General features: G+C 45.1%; 1 protein-coding gene across 4 annotated transcripts in view; it reads left to right on the forward strand.

The window, feature by feature from the left end:
• Nucleotides 1–13,913, forward strand: part of LYN (LYN proto-oncogene, Src family tyrosine kinase) — a 109,090-nt gene extending 95,177 nt beyond the window's left edge. For 3 of the 4 annotated variants that reach the window (XM_068983926.1, XM_068983927.1, XM_068983929.1), the window contains exons 11-13: nt 4,743–4,896; nt 6,713–6,844; nt 10,058–13,913. In XM_068983926.1, the coding sequence (XP_068840027.1) occupies nt 4,743–4,896; nt 6,713–6,844; nt 10,058–10,260 (489 nt within the window). In that variant the 3' untranslated portion in view covers nt 10,261–13,913. The remainder of the gene's footprint in view (nt 1–4,742; nt 4,897–6,712; nt 6,845–10,057) is intronic. The other variant, XM_068983930.1, reaches the window with a different exon arrangement.
• The last annotated feature ends 1,263 nt before the right edge of the window (nt 13,914–15,176 follow it).

Genomic DNA, 15,176 nt, shown 5'->3' on the forward strand with positions numbered 1-15,176 from the left:
CTTGTATGAATATTCTCATTTTAGGTCATAGGGGAGGTTTTTACTTCAAATTTCCACTTACTTCACACACAGACACTCTAGTACCGAGTTGGAAATTAGCGCATGGAGAAAGAGACATTTTTAGTTCTTCTTTAGTGTTGGCAGGTGGTTCAGAAAGGCAAGATTTTCTCATGTTTGTGCATCACTGAGCCTGATGCTGGCATGATGCCGACGTGGCTCAAGAGGTAGAGAATCCCTTCCAACTATTTAAAGCTGAGAGGTTAAATCAATTTTCTAAGCCCTGTCAATAACGGCCTGACCCCAGAAACTTGATGTGCAGGAAGGGTTCCAGTTTCCCTGCCTCTGAGCTATGAGCCTGGTGTTCTCCCTAAGTAACAAAAGAAACAGAAGCTCAGGACACACGTTCTGCACTGCCCACCACCTGGGCCATCAGCCCCCGTTTGGCACCCTAGCCTCCCCGCCTGGGCTCTTTCCTGCCGGCTATGCTCCTTATTTCTCCTCAGTTGAGTTGTGGGGGGACCTCCTTTCCCCAGCCTTAGGAGGACAATTGTCCGTCCATTCATGAGGCTGAGACTGGGATTTCATGCCAGTCCGTGTAGAACTTCAGATTCTAAGACAGCTGAAGTTGAAAAGCACTGGATCTAATGCAGTGCTTCTGCAAGTTCAGTGTGTAGACAAAGAGCTTATTAAAACCCAGGTTCTTACTGAATAAATCAGGATCGGAGTCAAGCTCCTGGAAAGTGACAAGGGCCAAGGCAGTTCTTCGCCTGGACTGCACATCACAGCCAGCCAGGGAGGCCTCACTCTTAGGGGTGCAGGTTTAGGTGGTTTAGGGTGAGACCTGGGTTACCATAAGATGCCCAGGGACACAGCCAGCCAGAGTTAAGAAATATGGTCTTAAGGGTTAAAACTGAATTTAACCATTAAATGAGCAGAAGGGAAATTAAAGTCACTTCCAAACCATTGCGCTAACCTGTGGCATGACTCTAGGAAAATAATTTCCTTTCAGCCTTGTCGAATTTTCTGAAAGGAAAGATAGTTATTGCTTTTTTCACAATATATAGGGCTACTTGAATGAAAGAATATTTTCCTGCTTAATTTTAGCCTGGTTATTTTCATTCTGACAGAGTGTTAACCTCATCCAAGCCAAGAATATATCATCATCCATCTTATTTGCCACTTTTGAGTCATAGGGAAAAATGGGCTTTATACCTTCTTTGCTTAATTTAGCTTCTAGACCAAGAATTCAAAATGGGGCAAGATTGCCCCCACGGGAGTCAGAATTCATTCATGGGGGATGAGGAAAGTTTAGATGTTTCTGTGGCCCTCCACAGCTCAAACCTACTGGATGAAATCCTATTTCTTAGTATTTATTTTTGTTGTTGTTGTTGTTCAGTCACTAAATCATGTTCAACTCTTTGTGACCCCATGGACTGCAGCAGGCCAGGCTCCTCTGTCCTCCACTATCTCCCAGAGTTTGCTCAGACTTATGTCCATTGAGTCAGTGATGCCATCCGACCATCTTATCCTCTGTCATTCCATTCTCCTCTTGCCCTCCAATTTTTCTCCTTAGAGGGTGATAATGAAAAAAGGTTGAGAAGCACTGCTCCAGACAAAGACAGCCCACGTGTGTCCAAGCTTGTATGTCCTTCCTGAGCTCTACATGGGGAGGGCTTGTGATAGCATTTCAGAGCTGTGAAATTTGGGCTTATCAACAATGAATTCTAAGAGGAAACATCAAAAGCATTCTTTCCTCTTCTCAGCGAAATAGTTTCCTCTTGATGAAAAATTTGAGTTCCAGAAGCATCTAATTGTGAGCTTTCTTGCTGATGGGACATTCTGGGATGTGACCTGGAGGTCGGCCCTCCTGGGTGTCAGTCCTGGCTCTCTCCCTCCCTCTGTGACTTTCAGGAGGTTCCTGTGCCTCTTTAAGTCTCATTCACATGTGTATAATGGAAATAAAACTTTCCTGATAGATTTGTTTTTCAGATGAAATGTGAAGTAGGTTTAATGAAGGTAAAACCGAGTCTGGTGCATAAAAAGCACTCCTTTAGTGCTGGGAGAAGTGATGGTTATTACCATCTCTCTATATATCTATCTACCTGTCAATCAGCCACCTTATTATTATTATCATCATCTATGTAAAATACCTCTGGGTGCAAAGGAATCTTCCTGAATCAGATTCTGTCCTCATCAGACCTGAGCAACTCCACCTAACTCCTTCACAATTCACCCTTCCCAAGCTGGTGGGATTAACAGATACATGCTGTGTGCATGCATGCATGCATATTAAGTCACTTCAGTCGTGTCTGGCTCTTCACGACCCTAGGGACTATACCCCACCAGGCTCCTCTGTCCATGGGATTCTCCAGGCAAGAATACTGGAGTGGGTTGCCATGCCCTCCTCCAGGGAATCTTCCCGACCCAGGGATCAAACCTGCATCTCCCCGTTTCCTGCATTGCAGGCAGATTTTGTAGCCACTGAGCCACCTGGGAAGCCCCAGATCCATGCTACTATATATAAAATAGATAAACACCAAGGACTTGCTGTAGAGTGCAGGAAGCTATATTCAATATCTTGTAATAACCTATAATGGTAAGAATCTGAAAAAGAATACACATGTATTGGGTTGGCCAAAAAGTTCATTCAATTTTTCCGTGAGCTCTTATGAAAACTGGAATGAACTTTTTGGCCAATCCAATATACAGGTATAACTGAGTCACTTTGCGGTACATTGTGACTGGAACATTGTAAATAAACTATAATTTAATTAAAAAGAAAGTGGGAGGTGAGCACTGCCCCTCCCTCCTTGGGTCCCAGCAAATGGCTGAGCCTGGGGGTGATGTATTTATGCAACCGCTCTTTCTTCCGTGCTGACAGCTGCTAGACTAAGTGGCCCAGAGGAGGTAGAACATATTCACGCAAGGAAAGTTGATCCTGGATTCCATTAGCCAGAGTGGTCTCTGATTTCTTCCTGGTGTTGCAAAATAGAGAAATAGAGCTGGTTTTACTTTAGTCAAAGTAAATACAACAACCAAAAAAAAAAAAAAAAAGATTAAGGTTTAAAAAAAAGAAAGAAACCCAGAAAGACCAATGCATACAGACCAGGGAAATAGTACATTTTATATAAAAAGAGAATTGTAGTCTTTTGTGACCTCAGAACAAGTCCTATCCAAAAGCTTTTGTTACGCTCTCATATCCATTGTTTATTCCACTTGGCGAATGCTATTGTTTCGAATCTTTGTCTCAGTGAGCGCCATTATTATTATTTGCAATATGAGCTTCTTAACAAACCCTGAGATGAAAAAGAAAGCCAGAATAAGCTAGACTTGCTGCAAGTCTGTTGTTATTTCAAAGAATCATGTTTTTTAAAAATGCATTCAGGTTTGTGTAAATGCAGAACTCAGTGAGTGTGTAAGAAGAGCCTTACCAACAAGTTCCCAGGATGCTTTTCATAAGCTGAGCATTCAGATCCGTCACCGAGAATGAGAGAGATGTGAGTCCTTGGTGCCCCCGGTTAGAGATTCAGCCTGTGTCCCTGGGCTCCTCGGAGTGGTGGGTCACGTCCTGGAGACGTGTCTGGCAAGGGTCCCTGATGCAGTGTCCAGCTTGTGTTGGAATCACAGCAAACCTCGGCTCTTCCTGGTTCCCAGTCCAGTCTTTGGAGTCTATAGTCCCAGTCTGTAGTCATTGGAGTCGGGAGAAGCATCTCATGTAGTAAGGAGCTAAGCCTTTGCTGAGCTGCAGTGCCTGGCTGAACTGGCCTTTGATGAGTGATAAGGAGGATGCCGTTGAGGATGGAGTTAGGAAGGAGTCAAGTCCGCCACCCTGAGCTGCCTGGAATTCAAGGTAGAATCTGCAGAATACACTCATTCCTGTGTGAAGTAATCCTAATTAGTTTTCCCTCTAACTGCTCACCAGACACAGCTCCTTGGTCCTTCCCTTCTTCCCACCCTCCCTTCCTTCACTCATTCTTCTCTCTTTCCTTCCTTTCCCTCCCTCCATCCCTCCCTTCCTTTCTTACTTTTTGATTCTTATCTTAATAATTTGGTAATGTTTTCCTAAACAACCCTGTTTTAATTCCTTAACCCGATTTTCCAGTAAGTGCTGCGTAGCAGTTTCACCTCCCCTGTTTTATCTTTGGCTCATTGCTTCTCTCCTGCCATCCATCAGCTTTGTGTCTGGGTGACTCTTTTGCTCATCCTGGAGGGATTGTGCAGAGAGAGCTTGAAGCCTGGGTCCTGTGGGCAGTCAGCTACCTGGACAGCAGGGATGTGGTGACAGGGACACCAGTAAATCCAGCTCTGTTTCTCTATTTTGCAGCAGCAGGAAGAAATCAGACTACTCTGGCTAATGGAATCTAGAATCAACTTTTCTTGCATGAATGTGTGGTGACAGGTCCAGCCTGCTCTTGGGTCTGTTAGCGCATCACTCCCCCAGCTCTGTTTTCGCTTCTGAAAAGCTGGGACAATGACGTCCTCGTATCTACAGTGTCTTCAAAAGGGCCTCCACACATTCAGAAAGGCTGAGACAACTTAAAAAATCATGTTGAGACTGATTGTCATCATTGGAGATTTGGAGGAGCAGTTATTTTAGAGAGGACTCCAGGGGGCGATTGTAATTTACCCTCCGTTTGAAAAACTTGAACCTTCAGAATATCATACAAGAACTCAGAAGCTTTCTGATTTTCCTCTCTGGGCCTAAGTAGAACGTCTAAAGGAAAGCCTTGTTCTGTTTCCAGATCGCCGAGGGAATGGCGTACATCGAGAGGAAAAACTACATCCACCGGGACCTACGAGCCGCTAATGTGTTAGTCTCCGAGTCTCTCATGTGCAAAATCGCAGACTTTGGTCTTGCTCGAGTGATTGAAGATAACGAGTACACAGCCAGAGAAGGTATGTTCCCAGAGCCATCTTTAGGTGTTTGGTTATTGTTTACTTTTGTTTTATTTTTGCCTATTTTTAACAAAGCAATTACAATAGGCATCAAAAAAAAAAAAAAAGAATTCATTTGGTACAATATTCAAAATGTACCATAGTTGCAGTTTGTGGTATATCCTAATTGTTTTCTTTTTAAAAAATTACTCTTTCGATTGTCTCTGTACGATACTTTTATAAAATTTAAAAATGCTGTCATTTGTATTTCAATTAAGCAAGGCAAAACAAGAAGAGGCTTGGCAGAATCGTAATTCTTTGTTCATATTACATGTCAGAGCTTTTCACCCAATGAGGTACACTTTGCTTCACTGTAGAAAAAATATTTGTAATGAATACTATACTATTCAAGGCTGTATTCTGGCCTTTTAACTGTCGGGTTGCCCAAAAATTTCGTTCAGGTTTCTTTCTCCGTTGCATCTTGTGGAAAAACCCGAATGAACCTTCTAGCCAACCCAATACAAATTAAAACATGAAAATTATCACACACACACAGAAGTAAATGTAACACTACAAAAACACACTCCTTTATTTCCCCACGTTCCATAATATACGTGGAAACCCCGAGTCCAGCCTGCCTGGCGCTGCACTGGCCTCTCCCGCTGGAGCCTGTTCTGTGTTGTTTGTGATCTGAGGACTCCGACAGTCTCATTCCTGAAAGTTCAGTGGGTAGTGTTTGGGGGTTTTTTGCAGTGCTTTCTCTACTGAAAGAGTCAAGCACTTCCTTGACATTCCTAAGACTTGTTAAGGATTAATTTAACGACATGTGTGTTATTTCTGGAAGGTGCCCACAGAATTCATAGCTGTGACAAACAGACTGAAAACATTGTTTTGATTTGCAAAACATCTCTTGCATTTGTCACGCTTAAGGTGGTTCTCCTGCCTCAAGTTTCGGTAACTCTTTAGTGGACTATAATTTATCCTTGGCCTTAATCACCTTCAGCAAAATGGCAGGTCAGGGAAAACAGTTTGAGAAGAAGTAGGTAAAAGGAAAAGACCTTAATGCAGAGAAAGATTGAGGGCAGGAGGAGAAGGGAGTGACAAAGGAGGAGATGGTGAGATAGCACCACCTATTCAATGGACATGAGTTTGAGCAAACTCTGGGAGGTAGTGAAGGACAGGGAAACCTGGTGTGCTGCGGTCTATGGGGTCGCAGATAGCCAGACACAACTGAGCAGCTGAACAACAGCACCAGCAGTCAACAACAGCAGGCAGTGAGGCAGCTGCTGTTCTAAGTGCCTTTCATACATTACCTCATTTATCTCTACAGTAACCCTATATGATAAGTAGTGTATTGTTTCCTTCTTGTAGATGAGGAGAAAGGAGAGGCTCAGAAGCTTCTGAAGCCATATAGTAAGTGGGAGAGCCAGGATTCAGACCCAGGAGATCAATTTATTTTATTGGTTTTGTAGAATTTGACAGGCCTCTGTGTGTTTGTGTGCTCAGCAGCTTCAGTCATGTCTGACTCTTTGTGATCCCATGGACTGTAGCCTGCTAGGCTCCTCTTATCCATGGGATTTCCCAGGCAAGAATATTGGAGTGGGTTCCCATTTCCTTCTCCAGGGGATCTTTTTGACCCAGGGATTGAACCTGGGTCTCCTGCATTGACATTCGGCTTCTTTATCACTGAGCCACCTGGGATATGCATGTGTTACCCATTCAAAATAAATCATCAAAACTTTCCCCCTCAAAGAAGGAAAGTGTGAGAGTCACATGCCTGTGACTTTTTCGTTTCAGCTCAGAGACCCAAGTAAAGCCCCTGTGTTTTCTCCCCTAGGTGCTAAGTTCCCCATTAAGTGGACAGCTCCAGAGGCAATCAACTTCGGATGTTTCACCATCAAGTCTGATGTGTGGTCCTTTGGGATTCTCCTGTACGAAATTGTCACCTATGGGAAAATTCCCTACCCAGGTACTGCTTACTTACCAATTTCCATTTGCAGGATATATATGAGAAAAAAGCCGGGTGGTATGAGACATAAAAAAGATGAACAAATATCCAGAGGAAAGACAAGGGTGTGATAACTTTGTCTTTAGTGGAAGGTATTGTAAAATATGCTTAGACACTTCTCCGCCTTCGTGTCTGAGTGGATATCTTTCGCTCCACTAATGAATTCCACCACTAACAGCCTAGAATGTGCCTGGCGCGGTCACAGATAATGCTGAAGCAACGTGGCTGGAGGACTAGACACGGGGCTCCTCCCGAGCCTCGCACCGGATGGTGGAGGAGACGGACATAGAAATGATGCTGTGTGACTCTTGCTTGGTCAGTTCTGAAACAGAGATTTGTATAATGTACTTTGGAGTCTCTGCCACTTCAAGAGACAACCACCTCTGTCTGCAAACAAATGATTCTTCACATCCTCAACTTACTGGCTGTGGGGACGTCATTCAGTATTTCCAGATGCCTAACATCTTCCCAGCCAGATTCTGCCAGCTCTCTCTTTTCCAGAACATGGAAGCAGAGGGACTTTTCCCCAAAGCCTTCTCTTTCTTGTTAATGTTGGGCTTTTCACAAAATCAATGGATATGGCCAGTTTAAAAGTAAACCTTTAGTGTTTAAATCATTCCCTCATTCAAAAATCTGAGGGTGCTAAGCACTCCCAAGGTGCTGGATGGAGCAGTCCCAGCTCCTCCCTTGAGAGCTAATAGTTGAGTATTGATTACAATCATTTATAATAATCACTGATAATAAGGACTGTATGTAGGATGGGAAGTATGCTGTTGGGGGAGGGTATGATGGTTTAGGGATTGGGGTGGGGGGGGTGGGTTGCAGGTTCTAAAAGCGATCCAGTAGCAGCAGGGACTCAGTGCCTTGGCAGAGAGCCCCAGGGGCTGTCCGGGGCTGGGTGTCCCATGGAGGAAACAGCCAGAGCACCGGTTCCGAGCAGGGGCAGGAGGTGTGGGGATGATGTGGAGCGGATGTGAGCCTCAGAGGCTGCCCAGGGGCTTCACCTCTGACTTTGCAAGAGATGGGAGACTTTGGGGCGGAGCAGTGATGTGGCCTCCAGGCTCCTAGTCACCTTTGCTGCTGTTGGGCCTGGAGGGCTGGCGGGAGGGGGAAGCCTTTGGTTGGGGCCTACACAGTGGGCTGACGGTCCCGTGAAACCCTCCGGTGCCAGATTTCATATTCTGATGGCTGCTCTGCTCTAGACACCGAAGTTAATGAATAAAACCACCGCAAAATGGGGACGGTATTTCTGAATCAGCCCAGATATCTATCTATAATCTACAAGCTATAGAGAAAGATTATATACTTTGCCTATATATGACACCTGATCAATAAACATACAACCTCACAAGTGTTGTGTGGTAGGTATTGCACGCTCCACAGTGATGTGTGGACAAAGCTCTGGGGCTCAGAGAAGGAGATTCTGGCCCAGAGCTGCATCACTGGCTCCTACGGAATCCTGGCCACCTTGCCCTCACCCGCTGGACTTATCACCATCATTCATTTCCAGAACGTCTTCATCTTCCCAAATTGATACTGTACCCATTAGACCCTAACTCCCCGACCCACCTACCCACCTCCAGCCCCTGTTGTTGTTGTTGTTGTTTATTCATTCAGTTGTGTCCAACTCTTTGCAACCCCATGGACGGTAGCCTGCCAGGCTCCTCTGTCCATGGGTACTCCAGGCAAAAATACCGGAGTGGGTTGCCATCCCCTTCTCCAGGGGATCTTCCCAACCAAGGCATCAAACCCAGGTCTCCTGTATTGCAGGCGGATTCTTTACCACTGAGCCACCAGGGAAGGCTGCTAAAATGGCTGAATTAGCATGTTTTATTATCCCATTTTAATGATGGAGAAAAATACTATTAAAATGACCTTTTTTTTTTCCCCTTAAAGCTCTTCTCAGTGTCAAAGATGGACAGTTCAGTGTCTGAGCTAACCTGAGACAAGTGATTAGAGTAAAAGCCATCCTCCACAGTCAGCAATCCTGCAGAGCCCGGCAGGAATAGTGGGTGCCCTGGGCTTCCAGGTGGAGCTAGTTATAAAGAACTCATCTGCCAGTGCAGGAGATGTTTAAGAGACACAGGATGGATCCCTAAGTCAGAAAGATCCCATGGAGAAGGAAATGGCAACCCACTCCAGTATTCTGGAGAATCCTATGGACAGAGGAGCCTGGTGGGCTACAGTCCATGGAGTCTCAAAGAGTCGGACACAACTGAAGTGACATAGCACGCAGGCACGCTGGTTCCCTCCCCAGAGCCTGCAAGCTCTGCCTCTTCTTGTCCTGAGGACAATTTGAGGAGTGGAAATGAAACAGTTGGTCTAGCTCACTTAAGGATCCTGACTTCTTTAAGTAAACTTGCAATGAAAAGCTGATTTTGAAAAAGTATTGGGAGATAATGGGTGAGAAAATGATGTTTTGTTTTGTTTTTTAAATTAATTACCAGTAGAAGCTGGGGGGAAAAAATCGTGCAAAAGACAGTGAGATGAAATGTTAGAATTGGGCTTGTTTATTCACAAGATCTGTCCGGTCCAACATCCTTTTGTCGTTAAAGAGAACTCGCTCTGTCTTCTGCTTATCACGTTCACTGGTTTTTACTTTGGCAGCTGAATGCTGCCTAGAGCCTCTTTGTACTGCCCTCCTTTATAGGATTACGTTGCTTACAGAAATGTCCTTAGCCCCTCTACCAGTTTTGAGAGCAGCTGTAACAAAATACCACAAACTGAATCGCTTATACAACAGAAATGTATTTTCTCGCAGTTCTTCAGGCTAGGGGTCCAAGATGAAGGTGTTGACGGGATTGCTTTCTCCAAGGCTCATCCTCGGCCCTTGAGACAACATCTCCATCTGTCTTTTCTCTGGCTTTTCTCTGCATCCCCGAGTTCTAATCACTTCTTCTTATAAAGACACCAGTCAGATGGGGCTTAGTCCCACCCTAAAGGCTTGTTCACCTCTTTACAGGCCTTATGTCTAAACACAGTTCCATTCTGAGGTCCTGGGGGCTAGGTCTTCAGTATAGGAATTTCCAGGAGAGCGGGGACTGTGGGAACACAGTTCAGCCCACAGCATCCTCCGACACTCGCTCCAACCAGGGATGACGGAGGTGGGTACCACTGCATCGCGTGACCCTCGGTCAGGCTTCTAAACAGTACCTGTGGGTTTTTCGCCTCCAGGGAGAACTAACGCGGACGTGATGACCGCCCTGTCGCAGGGCTACAGGATGCCCCGCATGGAGAACTGCCCAGATGAGCTCTATGACATCATGAAGATGTGCTGGAAGGAAAAGGCAGAGGAGAGGCCGACGTTCGACTACCTACAGAGCGTGCTGGACGACTTCTACACGGCCACCGAGGGCCAGTACCAGCAGCAGCCGTAGTGCCGAGGACTCAAGCCGTGCACGGGACCGCCGCCTCCCTCCAAAGGGAAAAACAACAATCCCCGGTCACTAGTTATTTCCTGGGCTGGCTTCCCCGGCTGTCCTTGCTTCCTTCACACAGGGATAAAACTCAGGAAGGACTTCTTCCACAGGAAAGGAGTCTCCTCTCAAGGGCAATATGTCCACCAGCCTGCACCCAGCAGGCACACTGGCTCTGCGAGTCCAACACCTGGACATGGGTTTCTGAGAAGAAAACACCTATCCCACCAAAGTGCACCCACATCGGCCTCTTGTTTACAAGGGGGCATGTGACTCAGAGGTTTGGAGGCCATTTCAGTAGATCACAGACAGGAGCACAACTGAAATAACCAGATGTCTTCATTGCACTTCCTTGTATGTTCTCTGTGCTTGAGCTAATTTAAACAAAAAAAAAAAATCTACTAATCCAACCTGTTAGATTTTGCAGGTGAAGTCAGATGCTTCCATGTCCTTCCCAGATTTCTGTGACCTCCCACCCCCTGAAATCTGGACTGGTCAGCACTTCCTTCCGTGGAGATCACTCAGAACCCCAGCTGGGCAGAGGAATCTCTTTCCTTGAAAGGGTCATCAGCAAGCAGGCAGGGCCACCGTGTTAAGCCACGCAGATTCCCCAGCCACCCAGGTTTGCCCAGCTCCCCTGGAAGGGAGCTTCAGGAACTGCTCTCCCAATAGAAGGAATGTTTTTGAACAGTCCAGCTTTTCAATTCCACAATTTCCTGTATCCAGACTTCTTTGGACCTTGTAGTTTGGACGAACAAGATGATTTTAATCTCTGCGGAACTTCTAGGGCCTTACAAAACATCAGAGCTTTCTTTACTGCTTCAAATGATTCTGAACATTATTTTATTGATCAAGTATTCATTTTAGTTGTACTCTAGGAAGTAAAAATGCCGTATTCAGGGGCTATTTTTGTGATTCAGCAATCTTTTCTAAATTTTGTGTGGTCTGTGTGAGTCTATTTATATGAGGCTATGCTGGAAACTAAATGAGTGAGGAGGCTTTTCTGAATCACTGGAGCAATTAGATAGAGGTTTTGTTTGTTAAATTTTTCTACTGTAGCTTGAATGGAAAAGGCTATGTCATATCACATTTCACCTATGCTGTTTGTGTATATACCTAATATTTCTATTTTTGATCTTATTTTAATACACCTGGGTCAGTAACATCTCAAGTTTTTCACTGATGTTTAACATTTCCAACTGTCAATATAAAAATGGGTACCAGTTGGTGGGGGAGTGGGGGTTGGGAGGTGATTCCATTGGTTACATCGTTTGAAAAATGTGTACAAGTTCTGCCTCCATCCTTTGAGTGTTTTCAGATTGGAGAACTGAGGAGTTGGTGGCCTGGACACCCATCATCCCTGTCGGGGGGCCCAGCAGGATTTGTTTTCAAATAGGCTTAGTAAAGTATATGTGTGTGTGCTCAGTAGCTCAGTCCTATCTGACTCTGTGCGACCTCATGGACTACAGCCCACCAGGCTCCTCTGTCCATGGGATTCTCCAGGCAGGAATACTGGACTGGGTTGCCGTTTCCTCCTTCAGGGGATCTTCCCAACCCAGAGATCAAACCCACATCTCCTGTGTCTCCTGCACTGGCAGGTGGATTCTTTACCACTGAGCCAACAGGGAAACCGGGCTTATCTACCAAGCACCATTACAATTTCCCTTTGTATGTGCTGCCTAGGTGTTGGGTGCCTGGAGAAAAGGACGAAATATTCTGCTTTCCCCTAACTTTTAACTTCCTTTCCCATATAATGTTTTTTAAAGGTCCATTGTAAGTATTCTAAAATTCTCAACTCACAAGAGCCACCTTCACAAAGGTGAACTGTTATCACCATCTAATGTCTGCAGAGCTGGTGACGTGACTCACCACGCTGCATTTTTTTACATACACACACCTGTTCACACTCCATTTCAGAAGCTCACACGTGACCCAGCATCAAGAAAGAGCATAAGGAATCCCCAAAGCAAAACAACATCTCTAGGAAGTGACTAAATTCACCTTTACCTCGTTTTTCTCCACTCTGCTTCCTCTGGCAGTTTTACATTCAACTGTCCCACCACCCTTCACCCCACATCCAGGTCACGTCTGAATTCCTTTGCCTTCAGCGTCTCTGCTGTCACCTGGGCTTCCTCGCTTGTTCTCGACCTGCGTCCAGCTAGGTGGTGCTCGGCAGACAACACGCACTGTTAGGGTTCCTGACTGGCAGAACCAGGGCCTGGGCAGGTACTTATTTAATCTCGGGGTCCACAGAGACATGCAGGCTGGTTACATCTTCATGTCCCAGGTCATTATTGAGAATTTGAAAAACAGAGTGGCCACCCCACTTCCACCCTCAAGATCCCGACTCTGTTGTTCTCCACTGGGTGGGGGAGATACAGGGGTGTCAGTGAACTTAAAAGCTTCCCAGGAATCTAAGGTGAGCACAGTGCATGCCCAGGTTCAAGAGCCAGCCCCAGCTTTGACCTGTATTGCAAAGTGATCTGCTCAGAAGAAGACCTTCTGTTTCCCTAGATGGCTTGCCTTCCCAAAGGTGGCTGCAGGAGTAGAGGAGGAAGACGGAGGAGGAAGTGTGGCTTTTTCCTTTCTTACAAACAGGAAGCTCACTGAACCTAAAGTAGAGCTCGTAGCCCTGACATGTGTCTCTGGGAGGAGGGGACACTCGGTGCTTCAATAGGCCCTCTAGAAGCCTTCTTGGGGTACTGTCAGAATCCCGCCAGTAAAGCATATCTGGGTCTGCCTTTAGGGGACACACCACACCCAGGAGCATAGAAGAGGGTTGATTAGAGGAGGGACCATATTTGCTTACACAATGTGACAGATCAAGGGCACTGAAGTTAAATGTGAGCTCATTTCTCATCTTGCCTGTGCTGAAGGCTTTCCTTTTGCTCAAACAAACTATAGCCGAGCAAGCTGCAGCTAAAAGGACGCGAAGCACCAGCATCTAATAAATTCAACTGAATTAAAACAATTGCTCATCCTATGGGTCAGCCCCCACCCTTCTGATTTTAAAGCCACTCTCCATGCCCAAGCTTAATTCCCATCAGAGATTCTCTCACACCACCTACCTTTTTCCCCATTCTGTACCTGCATTTCTACTTCTGCTGGTTGAATGAGACATCAGTTCTCTATCTCTGTGCTTTGACTATATGAGGTTTTCTGATGAACTGGGGGTGCCTTGCCTTTCTTCCTGATGGCAATAATGACTATAGGTACACAAAGATACCCATACACCCACCATTCTCTCCACTCAGTGCTTTGGCACTTTAAAAAAAAGATCACCTTGAACTCACACAGTCACTCTGGAATACCTGGACATTAGGGTTGCTTATTCACGGCTGAGAAATCAGTTGCATTCAGGGCCACAAAAGGAATAGAGTGGTTTCTCTTCATATTTTCTTGCAAAATAAAACAAGTGAAATTTCTTTACAGTGGCGTCTTCGTGACTTGGCTAGATGTTCTAAGCAGGTATAAGATGCCCCACTTGAAGTCCAGACAGATGTGAGAAAAAACGTCTTCTAAAAATTTTAATTTGGGGAGAAAAGTCATGCAAGTATTTAACTCACCATTCACTCTTTTTAAAAAGACAACTTATGGAAACTATGCTTTTGAATGAATTGCTTTGATAACATTTGTACTCCATTTCATGACATTGAGGTTGTATTAAACTGATGAAAATTTATCCCAGAAAGTCCTAATCTGAGAGATGTGTAAGAGGGAAGCCTTCCAGTTTAATTTCCTGTATTCTTATGAATCTAAATACTTGGAGTAGGAGCAAGTGCCAAAAATGTCACAGGGTCCTCAAGATGGTCACCAAGTGATCGTGAATGTTTCCCTTAAATCTGGAAATGATAGGGGCAGGCTTGGGCCTCCATCTCTAGGCCACTGATAAGATTTTTCAGAGATAATCTGGATTGGTCATTGTGCTCTGTTAATATAGAACTTCTAGAATCAAAGGTGGCTTTATTTACAGCACTGAAAGTCAATACCATGTCACAAAACAAAAAAATCCGTGCGTTTTTAAATTACACTTTATGCTGGGGCTCAGACAAGTTCTTAAGCCCTCATCTGCTAACCTCAGGGTCAGATGTGTTTCTGATTTAAGGTTTGCTTTTTTGTCTTTACTTGAAAGGCTTATACAATAAATTGGAAGAGGAAATGGCAACCCACTCCAGTTTTCTTGCCTGGAAAATCCCATGGATGGAGGAGCCTGGTTGGCTACTGTCCATGGGGTCGCAAAGAATCGGACACGACTGAGCGACTTCCCTTAATACAATAAATATACTTAATATTTGGTGGATTTCTCTCAGTGAACACTGGAGAAGAAACCACTAAACAAATAAAACATTTCTGTAGGAAAAATGCCTGAGTTCATAGGAAGTGGAGTGAATATAGCCTATACATAGCTTCAGATCAGGTTTTACCACCAAATGAGTTCTTTAAATATGCATGGTTTGGGGTATTTTGGACGTCCGGGGCTAAGGCGATAGCCTTAGTGTTAGAGAAGTGTCCAGTTCAAATTGACCAACATGGGGGTTGTGGTTACTCAAAACTTATTTAATGCCACTATGTTGCAAGATGCAAAATATTTATGCATCTGTTTGAAACAACACGTTTGTGTATTAATTGCTCTGTCATGTCCAACCCTTTGTGGCCCCATGAACTGTAGCCCAACAGGCTCCTCTGTCCATGGAATTCTCAGGCAAGAATACTGGAGTGGGTTGCTGTTTCCTCCTCCAAGGGGTCTTCCCAACCCAGGGATCAAACCCCGGTCTCCTATTTTGGCAGGTGGACTCTTTACTGTCTGAGCCACCAGGGAAGCTCTGAAGCAACATAGTCATTAAAACACTCTCTGATCAAATGCACTTCAGGGAGGC

This window comes from Capricornis sumatraensis, chromosome 11, assembly GCF_032405125.1.
Source record: "Capricornis sumatraensis isolate serow.1 chromosome 11, serow.2, whole genome shotgun sequence".
Lineage (NCBI taxonomy): Eukaryota > Metazoa > Chordata > Mammalia > Artiodactyla > Bovidae > Capricornis > Capricornis sumatraensis.